Consider the following 25,599-nt stretch of genomic DNA (forward strand, 5'->3'; position numbering starts at 1 on the left):
CTCTGAGTCCGTGGTGGGTCTGTTATTTGGGGGCAGAAGTGGAACCCCTGGACAGAGTTGCTGCAGCAACTCAGGTCGCACTCTAACCTGATAGGCTGGAGGGTCTCCTGCCAAGAAGACCACTCCACTGTGTGAGTGACAGCTAGGCTGTATGAATGTGTCTCTTTCTGCATAAAAGCAGGGTCCTGAGGACTGGAAGAGCAAGACGTCGCCACTGGAACTACGGGACCGAAGGGGAGAGAAGCCACAGACATCTTCAGCATCTACACCACCGGTGAAGCCCTGCCGGATCGTGTTACCACTTTTCACGACGAGAGGAGATCTTCAGCGAAAAAGCCTCATTCCCTTGAGCTGGTGGGGTCAACCAGTTCACCTATCGCTTCCTCGGACCTTCCTTGGTCGAAATGACAGTGCCCAGCACTTGGAGACCGGATGGCCAGGCAGCTATTGACCCGGACCGCGATTAAAAGGAGCGTACCTTTTAAACTTCGTTTGGCAGCACCGCGGCTGGTTCCATCCATGGGTAGTGCAGCGACTCGAACCTTCCTCCACGACGAGAGCCTCTCTTCCTCTGTTGGACCCCTCGACCTGCAGGAACTACCAGGAACAACCGCCACCGCAGGAGCCACTTCTTCACGTTTAAGGTACATTGTTCTACCAGACCGCCCTTTCTCCATAGTAGCCCCAAAGGTGTTTTAAATCCTTCAACTACTTGTGAGGTCGGCCGCCCTCTCTCTTAACCTTGTCTTTCGCCTTGCATCTACCTCTTCAATATTTTTCTACTAAAGACTTGACTGCAGCTACAAGAACATTTTTGCTCCTAAACTCTTGGTCCTGTACCACTAACTCTGGCTCAGGCCTATTGACTCTGGCTGATTTGTTAGATCTGCTCTCACTAGATTGGTTTTCAATGAGAAATGTGTTGATGCACCTAAATCTTCTAAACCCCTCTTCCTTCCTACTGTTTTAACTTGTGGAGTGCCATGAAGCGTTGCTAGGGGGTGTCTGAAGATATTTCCGTTTAACTTGTGCTTTCCCTCCCTTTCGTTGAATTGCTAGAGTACCATTTGTCGTTGGTTTTCACTGTGCCGTTTTGCTCAGTTTTCACACTACCGCAAACTTGTCTACAATTGAATAGGGAGTTGTATATGCTTTTCCTTGACTAAAATTTAACTTACTTTATCAACTGTGATCTATGTTTTGAAACTAGATGTGTATAGAATAAATATATTGGGGGTCATTACGAGGTTGTAGGTAACCATGGAGTAAATTACTCCATGGTTGCCTCCAATACCGCTCAGACTCCTCCATGGTGAATGGAGTAATTTCCGGTCCATTCCAGGGTTGGAGGGACCGGTAATTCCCCATTCACCTTTTGCCCTTCCCCATTATCATTTCAACCGCATAGGGCTCAATGGGAATGGGGAAGGAGTAAATTACGGCACCGTAAATTACGGTGCCGTAATTACCTCCAAGGTCCCTTTGCGGGTCCCGTACTTTACTCCTGCTAAAAGCAGGAGGTAAAGAAGGACCCACAAAGGGACCTCGGAATACGGAGGTAAGGAATTACCGGCATAGGCACCATTACCTGTGCCGGTAATCCCTTACCTCCAACCTCGGAATGACCCCCATTCTCTTTTTGATACAAAGCTTTGGTCAGTGTTTCCTTGCTCCATAGTACTGTACTGCCTATTGTGTAAACCCTGAATACTTCTCATCTCCCTCTTGAGATAAGTCTGAATGCTCAGCCACAGCTACCAACTAAATCTTTGTTGTACAGACTGATACCAAAGGGGATTTATTGCTCTCACCTGTAGTCCTAATCTGGTGTAGTGCTCCCTAAGGGAACTGCACTGGATTCTGCCTAACAGTCATGCAACCCGAGCAATAAATCCTTGCTCTCTTGCAAGAAATAGAGGAATATGGTGTACAATCAGGGTTCTGTATAAATAAAAGCAAAACAACAGTCCTCCCACTCAAGGGGCCTGTAACTCCCCCTGTCACACCGGCACTGTCTTGGGGCCTTCAACTCACACAATCAGGCGTAAGGTAATTGGGGTCACCATCACAACAATATACCAAGTCAATTATACACCTCTTTGGTCCGCAATCCAACATGACCTCGGCAGGTGGAGCAAGCTCAAACTCTCCTGTGCGGGCAGCCTTACCGCAATCAAGATGAATATTCTCCCTCGACTCCTCTTCCTTTTTCAATCCCTTCAGTCCAGCTCCCGAGCACTTTCCTAAACATAGCAAAGAAAACCCTGCTAGCTTTCCTCTGGGACAATGGAAAACCGTGCATAGCCTACAAAACTCTGATCTTGGCTAAGGAGAAGGATGGCCTCGCATACCCAGATACCCACGAGTACTATGCTGCCACCCAACTGCGCATTCTAGTGGATAACATTTGAGAATCCAAATGCAAACAGTGGGCAGCCCTGGAAAACGGCCTCTTTGCCCCAGTAACCATGGGCAAATGGTTATGGGCTCCCCAGAATGCCATCCCGCGCAGAGCAAGGGAACACCCGGTACTGAAAGCGTTCTGGGCGATATGGAACAAAAGAAACCCAGGCATGAATGGAGTGACGACATGGCCATCCCCGCTCAGCTGTATACGGGCCCCCCAATAAGGGATTCCATTTCAGAACCCCTCCGATTCCAACCACAGTACGAACAGAGTTTGGTTAGAGCAGGAGAGTTGTGGAGGGATGTTTCTAACAAAAGACGAACTCAAGGACGCACAGCAGCGCCTAAGCATTAAACCCTTGTCATATTTACAGCTAAAAGGAGTCCTTACGGACCGTAAATGGAACAGTCAGCTACTGTGCCCCCTCGCCCCATTTGAAAAAATAGTAGACACAGCACGAGCACTAAAGGTCTTATATCAAGCATGTACAGCGCTCTAATGGTCAGGGGTCATCTACCACCACCAAGCAGTAAGATACGATTGAACACGGAACTGAGCTAGGATGACAACCAAGAAGGCTGGGATGCCTTATATAGAGCAGTATGGAAATCTTCCATCGCAATGCAATACAAAATGCACAACTGCAAAATCCTTATACAATGGCACATGACTCCACAACGGTTAGCAAAAATGTACGAAGGTATCTCCCCCTACTGCTGGAGAGGGTGTGGGCAAATTGGCACATATTGGCACCAATGGTGGAGCTGCACACAAATACAGCGAAGGAAATCCTGGGGTGGATCCATGACATAGAAGGCATCCATAGAGAGCTCTCCCCTCTCATGGTACTTTTTGGAGTGGAATTGATTGAGGACAGGTACCTACTCTTCCCCCACATGCCCAGAAACTTGCTAATGGCAGCTTGTGTTTGTGTTACCATTATATGGAAGGCCTCGTTGCCACACACAAAAGAGGAATGGTTGAGGAAAGCAAAATAAATGTATGCCATGGAAAGCCTAACCGCACTCCTATAGAAGACACATACCCACATTGACCAGCAGTAGCTCCCGTTTTTGCAGTATCTCTGAGAAACGCTGAAAACTGCAGAGTGAGCACTTACCTGATACCCCAAAGATGAAACATGAACCCACCCGGCAACGACCCCACACCCGAACAGCTGAAAACTGCCTATTCAGCTAACCCTGAGTCTCCAACACACGACACAAACCACTGCAACCCATATGTTACAAGCCGCATTTTGCGATCAGACCCTAAGGGAGGAGGGAGGGGGGGGGAATGGGGCTCTGTCTTTTCTGTTTCTTTCTTCTATCTCGGCTCTTCTAGACTCCCTCCCGCCATCTTCTCCTGATCTTTTAAGTGGAGAGGGGCTGTTCTTCTCTTTTTCTACTTGATACTCTTCTATTTCAAAATGTATTACTGTGATTGTTAAAGCATGCACTGTTAACTGTCGGAAGCATTTCGGCAGCTGAATCTGTAAATCATAATAAAAATATATTTAAAAAAAAAACTAGGGTGAGATCCCAGACTGAAACAATAAAAGGAACTGATGGGAAGATGTTGGTCAACCCTTTCAGAAATTGGATGACTATAGGAACCTTGAAATAGGAACCTTGGTCTGGAGGGCACTTAAAAATGGACAGCGCAGCAAGATAGGCCCAGTCTGTAGAAACCTGTAGCCCCTGATGGGTTGAATGTAGTGGAAAAGACAAAACTAATGGTGTGTCACAAGTAAATGGATCAATTCCCTTACCTCTACTACAGCTGCAAAATGTGTTCCAATGGCAGCGGTATAAACATTTTGTTGCTGGCCTTCTGGCCGAAAGCAACCCCTTCATGTCATCTTCTGGAAGGTCCCAATCTTTGTACCTCAACCGCTCACAAACCATGCATGGAGGTTGAGGGTCCTGATCTCTGGATGAAGAATGCGACCCCCCCTTGTGAGAGAAGGTCCTCTCATTGTGGAAGATGAATTCGGGGGCAGATGGATATTTCCCGAAGTTCTGGGTACCATATCTTCCTGGCCCAATCCGGGGCAATCAGGATCATGGATTTTCAGAATTTTCGTAGCCTTCTGAGAGCATGAGGAATGACGGGGATCGATGGAAATGTGTACAGAAGTGGAAATTCCCGGTCCACTACAAATGCGTCCCCTAAAGCTCCTCTCAGAGGAAACTCCCTGGAGCAGAACTGTTTGCACTTCCAGTTGACACTGGTCATGAACAGATCCACTTGTGGGGTTCTCCAAAGGGTGAAGATCTCTTGAAGTACTTCCTGAGCTAACTTCCACTCAGCCTCTGCTCTGCCTGCTCAGAGCATCCGCCGCCATGTTTTCTTCTCCGGCCAGATGAACTGCCGACAGTGAGATTCCTTCTGGAAGTGCCTAAAACCAGAGCTGCATTGCCTCTGCACAGAAGCAGTAACCCTACACCCTCTCTCTTGTTGAGGTAATGCATGGCCACTGTGTTGTCCATCATTATCAAGATACTCTGTCCTCGTGCAGAGGGCAGGAAGGCCATCAGCGCTAGTCTGATTGCCCTTAGCTCCAAAAGGTTGATATGCAGTTTGGACTCTGATGGAGACCAGTGTCCGCTGACTGTTAGAACGTTGGTGTGACCTCCCCAACTTGATAGGGAGGCATCTGTAACAACTGCAATCCTTGGCCATGGTTGCCAAAAGGGTTCTCCCTTCAACAGATTCTCCTTGACGGAACACCACAGGAGATCCTGTGCGACCCTGTTCAGGATCTGTACAGACCCGTCATGCTGGAGAACTGTGTCCCCTGAGTCCTTTGGGCCCACTGAAGAGACCTAATTCTCAGACGCGCCTCTGGCACCAGAGAAATGCAGGATGCCATGAGACCGAGCAACCTCAGATAATCAAAGGCGGAAGATTTGAGGCACTTTGAAATTTGTTTACCATCTGCACTATGTGGATAGCCCTCACCTCAGGTGGTCGAAGCTTTTCCTGAGGAAGAGTCCAGGACTGCTCCAAAGAATTGCAGCTTCTGGAAGGTGTCATGCAGGACTTTTTGAAGTTGAGGGAGAAGCCCAGCTTGTGGAGAGAATGACAGGTGCTGTCTATATGTTCCAGAGCCAGCTCGGGTGAACAGGCTGTGATCAGCCAGTCGTCCAGGTAGGGGTAGATGCGAATCCCCTTCAGGGCATAGGACAGCCCGAATGGCAGAACTCGAAACTGATCATGAGAACTGCAATGGCGAATCTCAGGTATTTCCTGTGCTTGAGATGAAATGGCACATGAACATAAGCATCCTGAATATCCAATGACACCATCCAATCCTGGAGCTGAAGGGCGCCTGGCAGATCTGCAAGAGAGTGACCATATTGAACTTGTCCATTCTGAGGAACTTGTTCAAGCATCTCAAGTCCAAGATAGGTCGCAACCCTCCATCCTTTTTCAGGATCAGAAAATAAGGAGAGTACAAGCCTTGATTTCTTTCCGCTGCAGATACCTGTTCAACTGCACCATTCTCCAACAGTTTCTAAATTTCCTGAAGAAGGAGCAGATCTGTTACTTTCAAGGACTGGTCTTGGGGGGGACAGTATGGTGGTCTCTTTAGAAAAGGGAGGCAGTAACCATGGGCAACAGTTTGGAGTGCCCAAGCATCTGTTGTAACACTATGCCATTTTTTGCAGATGCTGGGATAATCTGCCTCCCACCACTGTCGAATGTTTCAAGTTTTCAAAGTGGTTTTGTGGCACTGGTTGGTGCAGAATGCAAGGCAGCGGATACTGCACCAGCTCCTCTGTCTGTACATCCTCGACCGCCACGAGGTTGCCTTCTCTGTCCCCTCTGGTTAAATTGACCTCTTCCTCTGCTAACTGAGGAATAGTAACTAAACAAATGATGTATCCATCCCTGTGCAGAAGATGGAGATGTTTGACCTTGTTGGGGCTGCCTAATGGCCTGACTCAAAGATTTTGCTGCTGCCTTAGATGACTGCAACTTTTCAAGACTTTCATCTGCTTTAGATCCAAACAAGTAAGACCCTTTGAATGGCATATTCAATAATCTGGATTGCACATCAGAAGCAAACCCTGATGTACAAAGCCAGGCAAATCGTCTAATCACTGTACCAGCAGCCATAGAACGGCTAATACAATCTGAAGTGTCTAGCCCTGACTGCAATGATTGCCACATAGCAGTTTCACTGTCCTGAATAATGCTTATAAAACCATCCCTTTCTTCACCCTCTGGGATGTGTTCAGGTGCCATGGATTTCACCTTCCACTAAGTGCAGGTGAATTTTGCTATAGCACAAGTTGGATTTGTTGCTTTCAAGCCATATTGCCTGCGGAGAAAGCTTTCTTTCAGTTGGCATTGAGGCTTTTATCCTCCCTGTCCGGAGGGACTGTGGGATAGGTTGCCCCCTTAGATGAAGCAGTAGCTGCTTACACAACAAGGCTTTGTGGACTCAAATGTTTCGAAAGAAACTCTGGATCCACTGATGAGGGTCTGTATTTTTGTGTGAAATCTTTGTGAACCGCAGCAATGGTATCTGGATTTTTGCAAGTTCTCTAGAACTCTATTTTTCACTGCTGCATGGACGGGAAGGACTGGGTCCTTAGGATAACTCTAAGGTCATCCTGTTCATATTCAACAGAGGATCTGCCCCATCCAAGGTATCCAATAATATTTGCCATTACTTATCTTTAAGATGCATCAGTATGACCTTAACCTTCAGGAGTGCCAAAATCAACCTCTGGAGAGGTGTCTAGATCATTGCCATCCTGCACGGTGTCCACAAGGTCTCTCCTTTTAGGTTCTGGGGCTATCAGCTCCTCTGGAACACCAGGAGTGCCGTATTCCCTATCAAAACTATAAATAGGGCTTTCTTCTTCCACCTCTTCCTCATAAATAGAGGCCATGGACTTAATAAAGTCTCTTTTTCCCTGAGGTATAAAAACCTTTGACAGACATTCAAAAGGCCTCCAGGGCTTTAAACCTGCCTGTTTCGGCATCGATAGACTCGACTTCGACACCATTGACACCATTCTACCTTAACTGTTCATTGATGTTTGAATAGCCACACCTTATGTGGTCCATTTTGGTGTACTTCCCACTTTCATTGTTCTTAACTGTCTGATGTATATTGCGTTTTATGTTGATTTTTGCTAATTATTGTCTGCGCATAATATCACCACTTCTGGCCGCCCTGTTAGCCACTCGACCCGTGACAGTATTTCTTCTATGTCCATTATTTTGTTTTTTTTTATTTTATTTAGATTTTGGTATTACAATATCGGACATTAACATGTTATGTCCCATAAATGTCTATTTTGTTGATTTATGCGGTCCATGGCCGGTTTTACATCGTTGTTTGTGACCACCTGCATCTTACAGATGCGAGGCGATCACGTGCCTAACTAAAGAGCCGTCGTCTAGGCAACGGCTCCACACGGCAGTCTGAGACACTGCCCTGCAGCTGCACGAAGGAGGATCTGTTCGCTCTGTGTACTGCTAGGTGAGAATCTGACCACAACGCTTTCCCCTTGCTACACATTAATGCTTCTAAAGACACGGCATCTAACTAGATTTTTTATGACCTGCAGATCTGTTCCCTTGTGAACGAGTGGATTCACTCCATTCCTACACATATAACGTTATCTACGACCCACTGCTAAGTGGGCATGAACGTTGGACGTTCTGTTTTTCACCATTGGCCACACCTATGAGGTAAAACCACGCCTGATTCGTCTTGGTTTCACTCGCTTACATTACAAACCATTCATTGTGCTTTTCTTTTTTGTCTTCCATATTTATCCATTATGAAACATCTACTGATTGGTATGTTCTTCTTTTCTATTATTCTTTTCATTAATGTGTGTTTGATTTTATTTTGACCATGATGTGTACGCATTATGATACATGTGTACATTTATTACTTGTATAACTAGACTTGCCCTGATGAAGGAAATGTTTTCCGAAATGCATTGGCTTATTTAGTCTATTAAATATGGATTGTGGCAACAGCTTCCTCACTAAGAATTATTAGTGATAGCTTTACATTTGAATTACTTTGGATAAATCATCATTTTGATATAAACCAAACAGACTCATCTCTCTATTTTTAAGAAGTATGGTACACTATGGATACCTGAATACATTGTCCTGAACCAGAAATAATTACATGCCCAAGGTGGGCCCAAATGAGAGTGGTTGTGTGACCCAGTACTATTACTAGGTCTCTAGCTTGTGTTGTAACCTTAAGTCCGGGTGTCTCCAGACTTGTCACAGCCAGCTCCTATTTAACTGGATGAATTATTTTGAACATTTACTTCTGACTTTATACCTACTTGAACATTTTGAATAGTTCGAACACTTTGTGGTGCCCACTCTCCTCTCTTTTTACATCTTTGTTACTTTGACACTAGCCCTAAGCCCTGCCATCAGATGCCATTCTAAAAGCAGAACTTGTCCCTTCCCAAATATGGCTGTGAACAGTCAGCACCACTCCCACCTGCTCTTGGGAGAAAGTGCCACTGTAAAAGCAGTACTTGTTTGTTTATGAGCATCTAGTCACACTATTCTACCAGAGCTGACCTGGGCCGCACAGATCCTGTTATGTTCTGTGTGATGAAAGATTTAATGTTCTCATACCTGCATTGTTGTCTCTTTGATGTCATCTATGTCTCCCATTTTATCTATGACCACTTTCCGTAGCAGTAGGACTTGGCATTCAAGAAATTTGGCATATCCAAATATTGCAAAGTAGGAGGCATTGGTGTGGCCCACCAACTTCTTGGCTTTCTTGTATGCTGGTCGGAAGAGATCCCATTCCTCAAGTCGGGCGAACCTGCAGAAGAACAAGGTAGAGAGTAGATAAGATTTGTCATCCCCTTTACCGTATACACTAGACAGCCTAATTATAATTTTAATCAAGGCTCAACCCAGTCGAGGGTACATACAGGTGGACAGAGTCCCCCCATGTTTTTCAGGAGCCCCTCCTTTTTTTTCGGTATCACGTAATATTATCCCCACCAATAATATCGCCATATATATAGTCGTCGGAAAATGGCACAGGCGATATTATTGATGAGGTTAATATTAGGTTTAAATGGGAGCGGAAGTTGCAGGGGTCTTCCCTGCTGCCTTTAAAAATATATGGGGGTTGCTGGGGTGTCCTCCTCAGGTTCCATGGTGTAATATTGCCGCAAAACAACGGCAGCATTCTTATATGGCGTCATTTTTGCAGCGATATTAACACATGGAACCCTTTTCTCAGAGGGCACCTCGATATGTCAATTTCTGGTGACACCACATTCAATTGGTATGTTAATAAGTCCCCCGATTTTTGTTTTTAGGATTTCACCCCTGATTATAATTGGTTATTTATAACACGTTTAATACCCAGAGGTTTCTAAGAACGAACCAGGGGATCGGACCTGTATTGCTTCGCGTCATTTTGCTTCCAAGGCGAGTGCATTGCCCCTGAGCTATCCTCCCTGCCATCCTGACAGTTGTGCATGTTTATGTAGCAGCTGATAGGAATAGAACATTTTGTGGAGCATTGAAGCTGTGTGCAGAATCTAGAGTGCCAAGAGAACAGTCGTGGGTTTTGCAGGTCTGGCAAGGATTCACTGATCAAGATGTGTGAGTATCCCAGTACCGAAGAGTTAGGAGTGCTGTGGATGAGGATTGAGGTGTACCCACTGGTGCATGCATAGGGCCAATTCTTTGAATATTAGGGACCGTGTGAAGGATGTATGAGTTATGATACAGTAAGGCTTCAGGCAAGGATTCAGGTGGCGTGATAGAGCTTGTTTGTGGGTTTTATTACTGGAAGTCCACAGTGTATTGCATGCATGAATTGAGGTGCATTGGTAGAGTTGTAAATGGGGTACTAAAATAGCAAGGGGCGCTGTGGTTGAGAGAAGTGCATGAGCAGCAACACATGGTGTGGAGGGTCTCATTCTACGAACAATGGGTCTTTATGCCTTTATGCAAGGAAATGTCCAGTTGCATTTCCAGTTTACTCTACACATACTGTACCTCAGAACAACATATGGAGCGATTCTTCTTTTCTGCCCAAAATTTAAATTTCAACGGCATATATCAGCACTAGTTTGCCACCAAAATAACTGTAGTGTCCTGTCTATATCCTTTACTGCAGGGAGGACACAGTCCTCTGTCCATGACGAGCGCTTGGGCTCCACATGGGAAGGCGGGGTTACCGCCTAATGTTCGGAAGTTGCCGCCTGACGAATAAAGTAGGTAGAAGCACCACTTCACGACTCTGTGTCTTCATTTGATGGGGCCTATCATGCTTTATTGTACTGCTGCATAAAACATAACACTGACAACGAGGTTTCCGCAAAAGAACAAACGCGTGCTGGATTGCAGGACATGTGTTTTCAATGGAGCTCCCACAGTGTCCCGCCGCCGAACACCGAAGCACCGCCAGCCCCACCGTGGCACATTACGCCAAGCTCTTAAACCCAGCCAGACCCTTCCTCTCTAAGGATAACTCCATTACCATAGCAAGAGCTATAACAGGGTCAACACTCTACTATTGTAATACCCTCTTTCTGGGTACTTCAGCTAAGAACATGGAAAAGCTCCGCCATCATGTCAGAAGACCCACACTGTGCATGAAGCAAATCCTGTGCCTGCAGTTACCAGCCCAAACGTCTGGGGCCAACGGTGAGCACATAGCCAGAACCCTCAATGACATCTACATCACCATTCAGACATGGATGGCTGGCGAACAGACTCTGCTTGAACTCTGACAAGACGGAACTCCTCCTGATAGGATCTACCGAAACACTTAAGAATCTCGACTCTCAATTTAGCCACTTCACCATTGACTCCATCATAATCCCAGTCTCAGACTCAGTGAAAACTCTGGGAGTCTACCTGGACTCTAACTTATCCATGACTAGGCAAGTCAAGGCCATCGCTTCTGCCACGGCATAATACGCCAAGCTCTAAAACGCAGCCACACCCTTCCTCTCTAAGGATAACTGCATTACCATAGCAAGAGCTAACAACAGGGTCAAGACTCGACTATTGTAATACTCTGTTCCTGGGTACATCAGCTAAGAACATGAAAAAGCTGCAAGTCATCCAAAACACTGCACTTCGTGCAGCTATTGAAATTCCCAAAAGGGAACATATCACTGCCGCCAGAAGACAGGCGCACTGGCTTTCAATTAAAGAGCGAGTACTCTTCAAATCCCTTCCTCTGACCCACAAGGGTATCCACCAAACTGCCCCCCACTACCTTTCTCAAAGAATACACCTGACCGCATCCACAAGACCGACCAGAACATCCTACACGAACATGCTCACAGTGCCTAAAATTAAGAGAGTCAGAGCAGGAGGCCCAAGCTTCCCCTACCTAGCAGCCCTACAATGGAATGCCCTGCCTCCAACCCTACAATCAGAAAACTCACATATAGCATTCCGCAAAGCGGTTAAAACGCTACTCTTCACCTAGTCAACACCATCTACCACATCCCTGCAAATCTATGACCAATGCCGGCAAGATATTTATCCTATCTGTCCAAAATGTATAAATGTATATGTCTAACATGTACCTTCATTACCCCATAACTAACCTCTTCACTATTAACAGTGCCTCGAAGCCCAAGGGCTGTTTGTGCGCTGTACAAATGTAAAACTAAATAAATACATAGCCACTCTGTCAGCATTCTCGTTATGAAAATTAGCATCACTACGTTTACTGTGCAGCATATTCCTTGCGCCCGAGGGACAGCCAATGTGCTTGCTCCCACCTAGGAACGTACAATACAAAAACTGGCTACTTGCACCTGCTGCAGCCACGCAGGCACATGCTTCCATGTGTTAACAGGCCTAAGCTCTCACATGCCTGCAACCCCCGCCATAGCTGCTCTGGCACTTGCTCCACGTGCCTCCAAGACCTCAAATTTTCTCCTGTCATCACGGCAGCCCAGTGCACATAGTGCATAACAAAGTGTAACATGTCGGAGGATGAGGCAGTCGGCAGCTCCTCCTTACAAGCACCTCCACCCCATGTGTCCCCGCCTTATGACAGAACGGAAAAGGGGGAGTAAATCGCTGCTGTTACAGGCGCTTCCACATTTTGACATCACAGACACCAGCAGCTAAGTACCACGGTGGAACCGGTGGCTACAAGAACTCCAAATTTACATCAATGCAACAGGGGTAAAGGAATACTACTACACTCACAGTAGTCTGCGGCATCGTCCTTGAAATGCCACAAAGCACCACTACGACATTTCAAGGCATTACTGACGCCCTCAACAACTACTTCGCCCCACTACGCAATGTGGATTATGAATGTCACATCTTTCACACGAACACGCAAGACAGAGGGGAAACCCTTGACAACTTTGTCATGAGACTCAGGAAAAGGGTCAAATATTGCGACTTTGAACATTACTAGACGGAAGAAGCTCTAAAGTCACAAACAATTGCTGGGTGCGAATTGGCAGAATTTTGTAAAAAAACTTCTACAAACAAGTAGATCACTTGAGGAAATATTACAACTGGACAGAGCGGACATGGCTCTCTCCATGCAAACTGAATCATTAGGAAATATCAAGATCATGCAAACAGCATCCGCTGTGCCATTATGTCAGATCCGAGCATCCGAAAGAGATGCCAACAGAGAACAAAAGAAATGCTACAGGTGTGGCTACAATTTCCCTCATGTAGGGCCATGCCTAGCAGTTGGCCACACGTGCGACGAATCATCAGACACTACCAGACAGCTACAAATTACGGTGTCCCAAGCAGAAGACGGGACAGCCCCCGCTTCAGACAACCACCATCGTCGACAAGAAGGAATCAACGATCTCCGAGCAGGAGGAGGGAATCACTACGCAGGTCCAGAAAGACAAGGGACAGGAGAGATGAATCGAGAAGAAGACGCTCCCCTGAAGCCATAGAAAAGAGATCCACCAGACACAAAGTGCGGTACATTGAGGTCTTACCAAGACACAGAAATGCATCAGGCTCTTCGTCATCCAGCGGCGACAGCAATCGAGGCTGTGTACATGTACAGCGACAGAATATAGCCCGACATCATTACTACAACTTAACGGCAGCCCCTGAGAATTTCTGATTGACACCGGGGCAACCGTAAATGTAGTCAACAAAGTTACATACCAAGTACTCAAATATAAGAAAACGCTCCAACCAGCTGATATTGACATTTATCCATATCCATATGGAGCAGACATGTCTTTAAAATGTAATGGCATGTTCAAGGCCACCTGTGCGTACAAGGAAAAAACAGCCAAAATATTAATATGCATAATAGAAGGAGAGAGACAGGCCTGTGTGATTTTTCCGTCGCGGTAAAGTTCGTGATGGAAATGTTTGCATGAGAAATGTGCGAACCACAAAAGGTTCTCACATTTCCCATGAGAACATGCATTTACAACCCCTACAAACCCACCCACGACACACTCCCACCCACACCCTTAACACACCCCGAACATACACACACCCTACTTACCTTTCCCTCACGCTGTGTCCCTTCAGCGCCAGTTACCTTTCACTTCCGTGATCGGGAACCGGCACCGCAGGGTCCTTTTCTTTTTCTTTTTTTTGGAAGCTGCAGGGGTTTCCCCCGCAACCCCCGCTCACTATACTGTAAAGTATAGTGAGCGGGGAAACCATGGTATGGCAAGAAGCGAGCAGTGCAGGGGGAGGAGGAGACAGAGACTCTGATGGCCTGGAAAGCATTAATAGCGGAGTTGTTTGGGTCAATACAAGACCCCGACAGAACCCATGGAAGGGGAGATCCCACCACAAGATGCAAGAACAGAAAGGGGGCAGTAATAGGCTCGGAATGGGGTGGGTGGGATAAGGGAAGCAGTGCTCAGAACTAAGTAATGTGCAATTGATCTGTTGATATATGCACTGCATGTTTGGTTTGCATTGTTTGTTTGTAAAACTAATAAAATTGTTTAAAAAGAAAAAAAGTATAGTGAGCGGGGTGTTGCGGGGGACACCCCCACAGTCCCCGTTTATTTTTTTTTCATTTTTCTTTCTCGAGTGTGCTGCGGGGCTGTCTCCCGCCACACCCCGCTCACTATACTATATAGCATTTTTATTTTTAGGGTTTTTTTCTTCATTTGGCGGGGGGTTGGGAGTTTGTCTCCCGCAACCCCCGCTCACTGTAGTGAGCGCGGTGTTGTGGGGGACAACCCCCAGCCCCAAGTCCGACCCCACCGAAACACCTAAACACACACCACAAAAATTTCGGACTTTTGGTAGTCCGAACTTTTCGTGGTGTTTGTTTTAGATCTTTTGGTGGGGTCGGACTTTTAAAGTCAGTAAAATCGTAGAATACAGAGAGAGACCATGTGGCAGCATCCTCAGCATCAAGTGTGCTATATACATGGGCCTTGTACACATCATGTACCAAATAATGACAGCATACACCACGAGCCAAAAAGATATGATGCAAAAACTCTTCCCAGCCTTATTCAAAGGACTTGGCCGCCTCAGAGGAAAACAAGTCAAATTGCACATCAATTGTGACATCAAGCCTGTAGCCCAACATTACACCCATGAACATCCAGAAACAAGTTGAGGATGAAATACAAGCTCTTCTGGATCAGGACATCATAGAACATGCAACTGGACCCACACCCTGGGTATCCCCTATCGTCACAGTCCCGAAGAAGGAAAACAGGAAAAGCATCCGCATCTGTGTGTGTGTGGACATGAGGGCACCCAACATGGCCATCGAGAGAGAGAGGCATACGCCACTGAGAATGACAGACATGACAGACATGATGCGCGTTATAAATAAACAAATACAAATACAAATACAAATGATGCACCTGCTTCATGGAGCTAACGTCTTCTCAAAATGTGACCTCAACAAAGGCTATCATCATCTTGAGTTACATCCCGAATCTCGATACATAACCACTTACTCCACCCATGTGGGTTTATTTCGCAACAAGCGACTCAGCTTCAGGGTGTCCTCGGCCACAGACATCTTTCAGAATGATATGCACCAGGCAATAAAACGCATGCCACAGAGTCTCAATTATAGTGATGACATTTTAGTGTTTGGTGCCACTCAGGAATCCCACGATGACGCATTACGGTGCATGCGCATGGCACTGGAAGAGGCATCGACAAATGCAAACTGAACAAGTCAACACTGAAATTCTTTGGGCACATTTTCTCGCAAAAAGGACTCCAACCTGACCCGGAAAAAGTTCAAACACTCGTAGAAGCGCCCACGCCACAATCTGTTTCAGCCATCCGTCATTTCCTAGTTATGGGTAGCTACTGTACCCGATACATACAGGACTTCGCATCCATCAGCACTCCTCTAAAACAACTTACAGGAAAGGGACAAGAATTTGTGTGATCGAATGACTTCGAGGACGCATTTCAGGAAATAAAACATCGAATTGCATAGGCCTGGTGCATGGCCTACTACGATCCAAACCTGGAAACGGAAGTGACTGTTGATGCGAGTCCAGTTGGCCTTGGGGCAATCTTGGCACAAGTGAAGCACAAGTGAAGCCTGCCTCTCCCTCACCAGAATCCTGCCGCAACGTAGCCTACTCCAGTCGCAGCCTATCGCCTGCAGAGTGTGCATACTCACAGCCTGAAAAAGAGAGTCTAGCAGTAGTATGGGCCTGTGAGCACTACCACTTATTTCTGTATGGACAAAACTTTACAATCATCACAGACCACCAGGCCCTCACGACCATATATGGAAAACCAAAGGCAAAAATGCACGGGACTCTGCCTTCAAGAATATTTATTCACAATTCTGAACCATCCTGGGAAAGAAAACAACCCAGCCGATTTCCTGTCCAGATACCCTCTGCGCGCAAAAGATGAATCGCAATCTCGCAAGGCAGATCAATATGTGAATTATATCATTGGGAACGCATTGCCCAAGTCACTCACCATTCCTGAACTGCTCCACAATCTACACAAAGACTGGATCCTCTCCTTGATAAAGGAAAGAGTGACTTCTGGCAGATGGCACGATGCAAAGCAGACAGGGTTGACCCTGTCAGAACAGGAACATAAACACCTACGCACATTCAATCTTCTGAAGCAGTGCCTGTCGCTGTCCCTAGAAGACTTGCTATTAAAGGAAGACCGGATAGTGATTCCATTCCACACACTCAACAGGACAGAATTATTGACATTGCTCACACCGGACACAGGGGAATAGTCTTCACAAACGACTACTGCGAACAAAAGGGTGGTTTCCTCAAATGGTTTCCTACCTTTCTATGCAATGACTATAACTTGTGGATTCATAAGCACGTACTGTAACCAAATTCTTAAGCAAATAGCGCCTCTGTGCGCTCTATAAATGACAAAATAAATAAATAGAGTGGAAGAAACCTTGGGGAAGTTTACCATATGCAACGCAATTGCTCCCCACACATTCCCAGAACCTCTAAAAATGACAGCCATGCCGACTCAAGTATGGAGTGAAGTGGCTGTTGACATGTTTGGACCCCTTCCCAATGGCAAAAGAGTTAGTAATCGTGGACGAGATGTCACGGTTTCCAGAGGTGCATTTGATACACTCCACGGCATTACATGCTGTCAATCCTGCTCTGGACAAAACTTTTACTGACTATGGCATGCCAACAGTATTAAAGTACGACAATGGTCCACCGTTCAGTGGAAAAGATTTCAGAATGCTCACCGAACACTCGGGATTCCAACACAGGAAGATCACCCCGCTATGGCTACAGGCAAATGGCACTGTAAAACGCCTCATGGCGAATCTAAAACACGTCCTGCAAATGTGTCACATCACCAGAGGATTGTTCATGCAAGCAGTCTGCAATCTATTACGGGACAATCAAAACACACCTCATAGCTCCACGGGAGTGTGTCCGCCAGAACTCATGTTTCAGAAAAATCGTTAGTACCAACATCCCACACTCCAGCACAAACAAAACAACTGCCGACAAAGAGCTAAAAGCAAGCGAAAAGGACAAAGAAAGCAAAGAAAAAATTAAAACATACGCTGATGCAAGGAAAAGAGTAAAAGCGCCAGAAGTATGCATCAGAGACCAAGTACTCAAGCGTCAAGAACAAGGATCAAAAGAGATACCAGCTTTCAGCACACAACCCATGACAGTCACCCACATCAAAGGATCCATGGTGACCGCAGCAAGCCCGCAAGGCACTGTCACCAGAAATTCCTCGTTTTGCAAACGGTTAGAAAGTGAAACAACACTGCAAAATGAAGGGAGCGGTCCATCTGATGCTGAATCTGACAGCTGCTCTGACTTGATGGACGCCGATGTGGACACAGACAGCAGCGACAGTGAGAGTGACGACCACTTCCCAGAGACTCGCAGTACATCCACAAGAACAATACGAAGACCCACAAGATGGATAGAAGAAATGGGTTAAAGTTAGAAGTTTATTCTTAAAGTGGAGGGGAGATGTAGTGTCCTCTGTCTATATCCTTTACTGTAGGGTGGACACAGGCCTCTGTCCATGACAAGCGCTTCGGCTCGACATGGGAAGGCAGAGTTACCGCCTAATGTCCGGCAGTTGCAGCCTGACTAATAAAGAATGTAGAAGCACCACTTCATGACTCTGTGCCTTCATTTGATGGGGGCCTCTCATGCTTTACTGTTCTTATGCATAAAACATAACAATATCCATGATACGCTGCTGATATAAGAGTCTCTTTGTCACTAAACATGGACAGATGTGCCTGCACATTGATATCCAGGTCACAAGATGGATCTATGCATTTCAGTGGCTTTCATACCCAGAGCATTGTTGCAATTAAGGTTAGAAAGTGTGCCCAAGGCGAGGGAGAACAACCAAGAGTGTAAATTCAAGACCCATCTCCCCTTTTATTGTGTTTATTTCATCCATCAGATATTTTTGGATTCCGCACACTACTTTTTAATATTAAATTGTAAGAGCGTAAGATTTTAAATGTCTTTCAAAAGATTGCCTTCTACATGACAGATTCACTTCTTTAATACATTTATCAGTCTGGGCAGTCAACTGGTTCAGTCCGCATAAAGTCATGTTATCAGCAATAAACACATACTAAACAGTAGCATTTAAGATTCAGCACACGTATTGAGGCAAGGGCACGGTTGGTCTGGGGGAACTGTTTGAGTCTGGAAAATGTCATCCTACCTCTAGATTAAAATATTTCAATTATGTCCTCAGTTGAATCTGTCCTAGATTACCAATGCTGGTAGGTGACGAGGGGAGTATCCAGCATAGCAAGATTGGGGGAGGAGTGCGCCACATACAAAGTACTGCTACGTTTCCCTAATTCGCCCCACCCCCTCAACAATTTTGGTACCATTAGTGGCAGATGGCATTTTAACGCATACACATTGTGGGCTGCATTCAAAGTCCCCAAACTGAAGGGCCCTTTCACCTGAAAAGCAGGATTTTTCAACATTGACACCAAAGACGACGTTGCCTGTGGTCGAAAATGAAAAATGAATGTCCCTTTCACCTGAAAAGCAGGATTTTTCAACACTGACACAAAAAAGGCTTTTCATGTGTGTTTTTCCAGTAAAATATAAGAGCCATGTGGAAAAGGCCTACCTGTCATTACCAAATGAAAAGCAGCATTTTAATCCACAAAGAAGAAGGATTCAAATGTCCCTTTCACATGTAAAGCAGGATGTTTAAACACTGACACAAAAACGGCTTGCCATGGGTGTTTGCTGTTTAAATGTGAAAAATGTACCCCTACTAACATTCGAAAAGAAAAGCCCACTGTGTTTCCATGAAAAAGTTCCTGTCGCCCCAAGGCAAACCCTTTTGGCTTGTGGGTGGGCAAACTTCGCAAAGAAATCCCACAACTGCAAGTCTAGATGTTGCATTCACCATCTAATTAAATTACAACTGCAATAAGGTGTGTCCTGCTAATGGTTTGTAAAACCCAGTAATGCCCAGTCTTGCTGGCTCTGAAGGCAGTGATAGCAGGACAGTTCCCCTTGGCTGGAGCATGACTAAAAGGTGTGAAGACAGGGAGCTACAACTTCAAAGAGACTCATTAAAAAAACATCTGGTCACAGGCTGGCCCAGGGAGACAGATGGCTGATGAAGCAGATCACCCATTTGCTGAACATAAAGATTTACAATTACTTTAAAAAGACTATTGTAAATTAGGCCTTTTTCCAAGAAAACATAAGGTGGATTTTCTTCATTTATATAACATTTTTTAAGTAGTTTCCAGGCGATTTGGCGATAGAAAATTCCTGAACTGTAATGGCCAGTTAAACTAGGTTCCTGGCTTATCTGAAAATGTCCCGAATGTAACAGTCGGCAAACTGATGAAGAATAAAATTAGAAATATGGGTAGGAAATTACATGTTCATAACTGTTAGGCTTTCTGTGAAAGGGCTGAAAATTGACAAACGGCCGTGCAACGTGGTGCGGACCTGGCTGACGTCACATTCCCTGTGAATAACTGAAAAGGAAAATATATATTATGACAGTTATTAGTAAAATTAAGAAATTTTGCCATATAACGGGATGTTTGCAAACATTTGACTTGAGAACAAATGGGGCTTATAAATTAAGCTACCATATGTCTGCTCCAGACCCCTAAACCCATCCTTACTGGGAGGACGGGATAGGGACGAGAGAGATGGGTAACTGTCCAATCCTATTTGTGTGACCTCTTGCAGGGTACTACTCCCCCAAGATTGTAAAATTGGTGGTGTCATCACTGCTATATAAAGGGGACTGCACTAGGAGGAAGGCAGAGAGCTGCTGAAATTTACCACCAAAAGAGTGCTGCTGCAACTTACCATCTGACAGCTGCAAGGAAACACCAGAAAAGATTGTGGAGAGTGCATCTGGGTCAAGCTGGTTATTTCTAGGAAGGCCTAGTATCTGACTATGGTGGAGAGTGGGAGGCCATCGTTGAGAGTGGAGTGACCAGACCCATGTCCTATCTTTCCAGAGTGTCTTGAAATGAAGCTGGCTTTCCTGAACTTTAAACAGAGGCTTTCTATGTAAGTAGAACTGAGCCCAGGGAAACCAAAAGGTGGGGGAGTCTGCTTGCCTTAAATCCTTTCCATTTATAGGGGGTGGGGGCAAAACCGTGTAGATCCTTACCCTACTTGACTAAAAAGGTTAATTTAATTCATTCTCCATATGGTGGAACACTACAGGGTGATTTTTGTTAAAATTCGAAAATGAACAAAGCTCACTTCCCAGTGTGCACTGAAAAACTATAGCCTATATGGGGCAATCCTCTTTGTCCTCTTGACCCCAACTTCTTTAAGGAAGAGGGGTGTCTCTGTTCTTAAATCAGTCCAATCTTTTTGTGCAACTTCCCCTTTAAGTGGGAGAAGGGGAGCTGAAAATCCAAATTCTCAAATCATCCCAATTTTTACCATCCAGCTTCCCCAATGCAGGCCTTTGAGCAGAGGGGTTCTGAGGGGTTCTGAAATCTCAAATTCCGCAAATCATTCCAATTGTTTTGTCCGACTTCCCCCACAAACTGCTAAATCACCCGGTGTTTATTTTAAATGAAAGGTGTGGGTGAAATCATAATTGCTATATGCATTTGTGCCAATCTTGAAACCCTACTGCTAGCCTTTTAAGCCTGCAGGAAAATCAAAATTGCACAGCACTACATTTATAATTGTTTTGGTTATTAATCAGTTTAATTATATCTTGAAGTTAGATTTGTAGAAAATAAAGAATTGTGATTTGTGTTTTTTTAACTAGTTTGTGTAATTGATTTGAGTAACAATAAGGTAATGGTGAGCCACAAAGAAGGTGGCGTGTGTAGTTCAATGTGATTTCTATTACTTTCAATTTAAATAAATCCAACCAGCCTGGTTCATACCTCCTTGGTAGCTCAGAGGGAGGGATCCAAAGGGCATGGTGTCTGAAGTAGGGCTGAGGAAAAGAATCAATTAAACAGTTTGTTGCGTGACGCCTTGAGTGGGGAGGGAAGGAACTCCCTGTGTTGAGGGTGGCCTTTCAATAAACCGTTACAACATAAGAAGAAAGAAAAATGCAAGACCATTACAGATGCAGAAAACTCATCTATTAGAGCTCTGTCCCTGTTCTGTGAGGCAAAATATATGCAAATCTCCTATTTTGCATTTGGATTGCACCAACAGAAATGATTTCACAGAAAGGGACATTGCAAGGAGCATTGTCAGTCTTTGATACTTGGAGACACCATGGAAGTGACTTTAGAATAAGGTGTCATAAGTAAGTCAAGTGACAAATAATTTAGGGTGCAACATACCTAAATTGCACTATTATTATATATGGACCAACTCTATAGTCATTAGCATTTTTTGGTTATAACATCATGTTATATTAACATAAGCTATGAAGTGAATCAATTAGAGAGCTGAATATGAGACACAGGCCCTCATTCTGACTCAGCCGTTAAGGGGTTTACGGCGCCGTAAACGGCGCCGACCCTTAACGCCTGATTACAAGGTTCCCTTTGCGGGATGGCTTTTAACGGCAGCTTTTTTGCAGCCGTTAAAATCCATGCCGCAAAGGGACCTTGGCTATAATTACGGCACCGTAATTTACGGTGCCATAATTATCGCCTTTCCCCATTCCCATTATGCCCTATGGGGCGAAAATGGGAATGGGGAAGGGTAAAATGGGAAATGGGGATTTACCGCCCCACTCACCTTGGAATGGGGCGGTAAATCCGCCAACCACCATGGCGTAAACATAGTTTACGCCATGGTGGTAAGGGGACGACCCAGGCGGTAACTTACCCCCTGGGTCGTAATGAGGGCCACAGTGTGTTAAATGATTTTTCCAGGATCACATACTTTGGTTAAACCGGGATGTGGACAATATAAGCAACTGAACACATCTGCCCAGGTTAAGCTGATATAGATATTTATTAAGATTTTGATTTGAATTTCATGTGCTTAAATAATACTTTATTTATAGCAATGCCTTGAAAGCAAGCCACATTTCATAATGAATTAGCCTTTCATAATAAACTAACTATACACTATATACATCATCATAGAAATATGTTGAGCAATAAGAGTATGGCTTTAGTTGTATTCTCCCCATCCTGCATGCAAACTCACAGTAGCATCATGCAGATTAATGTGAGCCTAACACCCCCCACAGGTTTTAAAGCCATAGTCATTATTTAATAAAGCATGCAGCATTATGCACCCTTCTCACTTCTGATCATCTCCATTCACATGTATTAAGGAACAAAAGTCCCTGCTAATAGTCCTCCCTCATTCCCATCAATGTCCAATGACTCCCATTGTAATGCTCTGTGCTGGTACAATGAGGGTGCCTAGCAGGAACGCCGTGCTCAGCATTCTCATTCCTGCCAGCAGGTTCTACTGCCAATTGTCCCAGTCATCGACTGTGGGGGCAAGTTGCCCTCCCTGCTCGGTACACCACTGTAGGTGACATGTACTGGAGAAGAGAATCATCATTATTTGAAATTCATATATATTTTCTTTTTTTTTTTATACCTTTTGATCAACCTGTGCTCGCTTATCCAATGTTGATTTTTAGGAAGAGATCTGAAAGCACAATTTCACAGTAGTCGGTTAAGCCAGTGCACCGTACACACATTTTATTTTCTGCACTTACTCTTTCAGAAGATGGTGACTTGATTTTATGGTCCATGTAACTCCTGGAACTTTCCTCTCTCTCTGCACCTACTGCCCTACCCATTCCCCCTGACTCCCTCTGCCACATGCATTTACATTTCAAATCGGGCAAGTGTTCAACAGCAGCGTTGGTGGCCTCAGTAAAATACACTAACATGAGTAAGACTCAGGCACTTGAGCATTCAGCCATGCATCATTACCAGTACTCTTGTAGACCCTTGACTGGGAAGCGAGAAGCCAACGAGCTGTGGGTTTGATCATCACCACCAGTTTTCAGTATTTTACCAGATATACAAATCGTTCTCCATTACAGTGAATGCTGTTTATTTCTGCGTATAAAAACTAGACAGGGCTTCAGTCATCTTGGGGAGCTGGCTGAGGCCTAACTCGATATTTAATGAATATCCAGTCTGATTACTCCTCCGCGACAAAAGTTTGTAGGGGATTGGGCAAACTCAGGCCTACAAGGTGTTAATCCATACCCTCAAGGGGACTCTACGGCAGTATGCTGTTGTTGCATGTTCATATTGGATAATCATTGCTTTACATCACCCTCAGCAAATGCCACTGCTCCCGTTGAGCTCCCCTCCTTCCTTACACTAGAGGCCTTTTCACAGTCAATTGACATAACTTGATAGGTGGTTACTTTGCATATAAAAACCGATAGAAAGAAACAGAGCAGCGCTCAAAGATTCAAATTCAGCACTCATGGCACCTCCCTTTATCTTCATAGTCTGTCTTCGTTCCTTGGTCATCTGATATTTTGTATAACTATTCATATTATTTATTAAATTGTTTCAATTGTAGGCCATAACAGCTCACAAAAAAATGGATGAATTTCTAACCCATCACCCAAAGCTGCTCTCATTGTTCTAAGTCACTTGTCTAATCCTCTACACTACCAATGCTGTGCATATGATATGCAGATGGGACCAGGTGCAAGTGGATCCTGGTCACCTGGACTAAGCCCCGCCCACCTGGTGCCTTCCTGGCTGCCGCTCTTTTTCCCCACTTAGCAAGCCCCGTCCACCTGGTGCCTTCCTGGTTACCGCTCTTTTTCTCCACTTAAGGAGCCGCCCAGCCTCTTTTCCTTTGCAGATGGGGAGCAGGTGCAAGTGGATCCTGGTCACCTGGCCTAAGCACCACCCAACTTCTTAGCCCTGCCTCTTCCTACCTGCTCTTAACTCTTAGATCAAAGGCGATACTTGCCTGGGCGTCCAAAATGAAGGGCAGATGAAGAAAAGGCCAATTCCTGTTTGGACCTGTTTGGACCAGAAGGACCCAGGGGCCGAAACCCTGCTCAGACAGCAGGTAAGCATTCACCAACATGTGTTTACTCCCTCTGTCCCCACAGGCCATCCACGCCCCCTCTGGTCTCCCTTTTATGTTCCTGTGTGCCCTCCGCTTCTCGCACACCCCCCTCCAGCCTACTTCTGCAGGAGTTTGCCCTGATACATTCTGGTTTCACCATCATTGTCTTGTGGCCAATGCTGGATTTGATTTTTATGGACTTCATTGATTCACGGTGCGTCACCCTTTCTGAACTCTCATGCTGGACTTCCTTTGCATCTTGTACTCCTGATGGCCCTTAATCATGCTGTTCCCATCTTCATCTTATATCCTGGCTTGCAACATTGTGTGTTACTACTGACTTCTGCAATTGTATTCGCTCTCCCCTCTTGTTTCTCCACTCTTTTTGACTGCTTACTCTCTGTTCTCTCCTCCTCTCCCCTTATCCCTTTTCCTATCAACTCCACTCCTCCCCTTATTTTCTTCTGTGCATTTACTCTATCACAATTGTCCCTGCACCTCGTATGATAGCAACCTCGTCTGTCTCCTCCCCCCTCACCTTACTTGTTTTTTTCCTCTGCCACCACCCCCCAGCACTATCTGAAATGTCGTCAGGCATAGTACGATAGTCGCTTGTTTTGTTCCTCCCCTCCCTTTCTGCACCCCACTCCCTCACCTTTTGTTTTTCTCCAGCTCTACCAGAAATGTCGTCAGGCCTAGTACGGTAGTCGCCTGCCTGTTTCCATTTCCTTCCCACTCCCCCCTCCCTTCCTTATCTATGTCCTAGCTCTTGCACTATCTGAAATATCATCAGGCCGAGTACGATAGTTAATTTGACATCCTTACTGTTCATAGCCTGAAGGTGCAGTTATTTATTTTTAGGCATATTTGCAATTGGTAAAAATAAATATACGTGTGGGAGGCGAACCACAAAGACACATGCGTTGCATCTCAACATATATTAAAAATGTTGATGGAAAATACTGAACCGTATCTTACCATAGAGCCAGTGAAGACACAAGACTCAACATAAGACGATTTTCTGCCACCAGGACCGAGTTTGTATGGTTTTTGTCCACAAAGTCCAAGCAGTCTTCAAACGATTTGTAGGCAAACCCTTTCAAAAGATAAATAACATGTTTAACCCTCACATCATAAATGTTATGTCACATCCTCTCTTAATCTTGTTTTCTAAAGGAGAAGGAAATAATACTTTACCTGTAACAGAGGTTCTCCAGTAGAGGTGGCAGGTACCTCTTGGTCAAGTTTTTTAGG

At 45.2% G+C, this 25,599-nt stretch overlaps 1 protein-coding gene across 1 annotated transcript in view; it reads right to left on the reverse strand.

Annotated features, from left to right (window-relative positions):
- The window catches only part of ADCY10 (adenylate cyclase 10), a 1,140,628-nt gene that overhangs the window by 586,619 nt on the left and 528,410 nt on the right, over positions 1-25,599 (reverse strand). Inside the window, exons 9-10 of the mRNA XM_069614009.1 lie at positions 25,324-25,441; positions 9,047-9,242 (exon numbers count right to left, since the gene is read on the reverse strand). Coding sequence (XP_069470110.1) covers positions 9,047-9,242; positions 25,324-25,441 — 314 coding nt within the window. The remainder of the gene's footprint in view (positions 1-9,046; positions 9,243-25,323; positions 25,442-25,599) is intronic.

Source organism: Ambystoma mexicanum, chromosome 9 (assembly GCF_040938575.1).
Source record: "Ambystoma mexicanum isolate Mex_15411 chromosome 9, UKY_AmexF1_1, whole genome shotgun sequence".
Lineage (NCBI taxonomy): Eukaryota > Metazoa > Chordata > Amphibia > Caudata > Ambystomatidae > Ambystoma > Ambystoma mexicanum.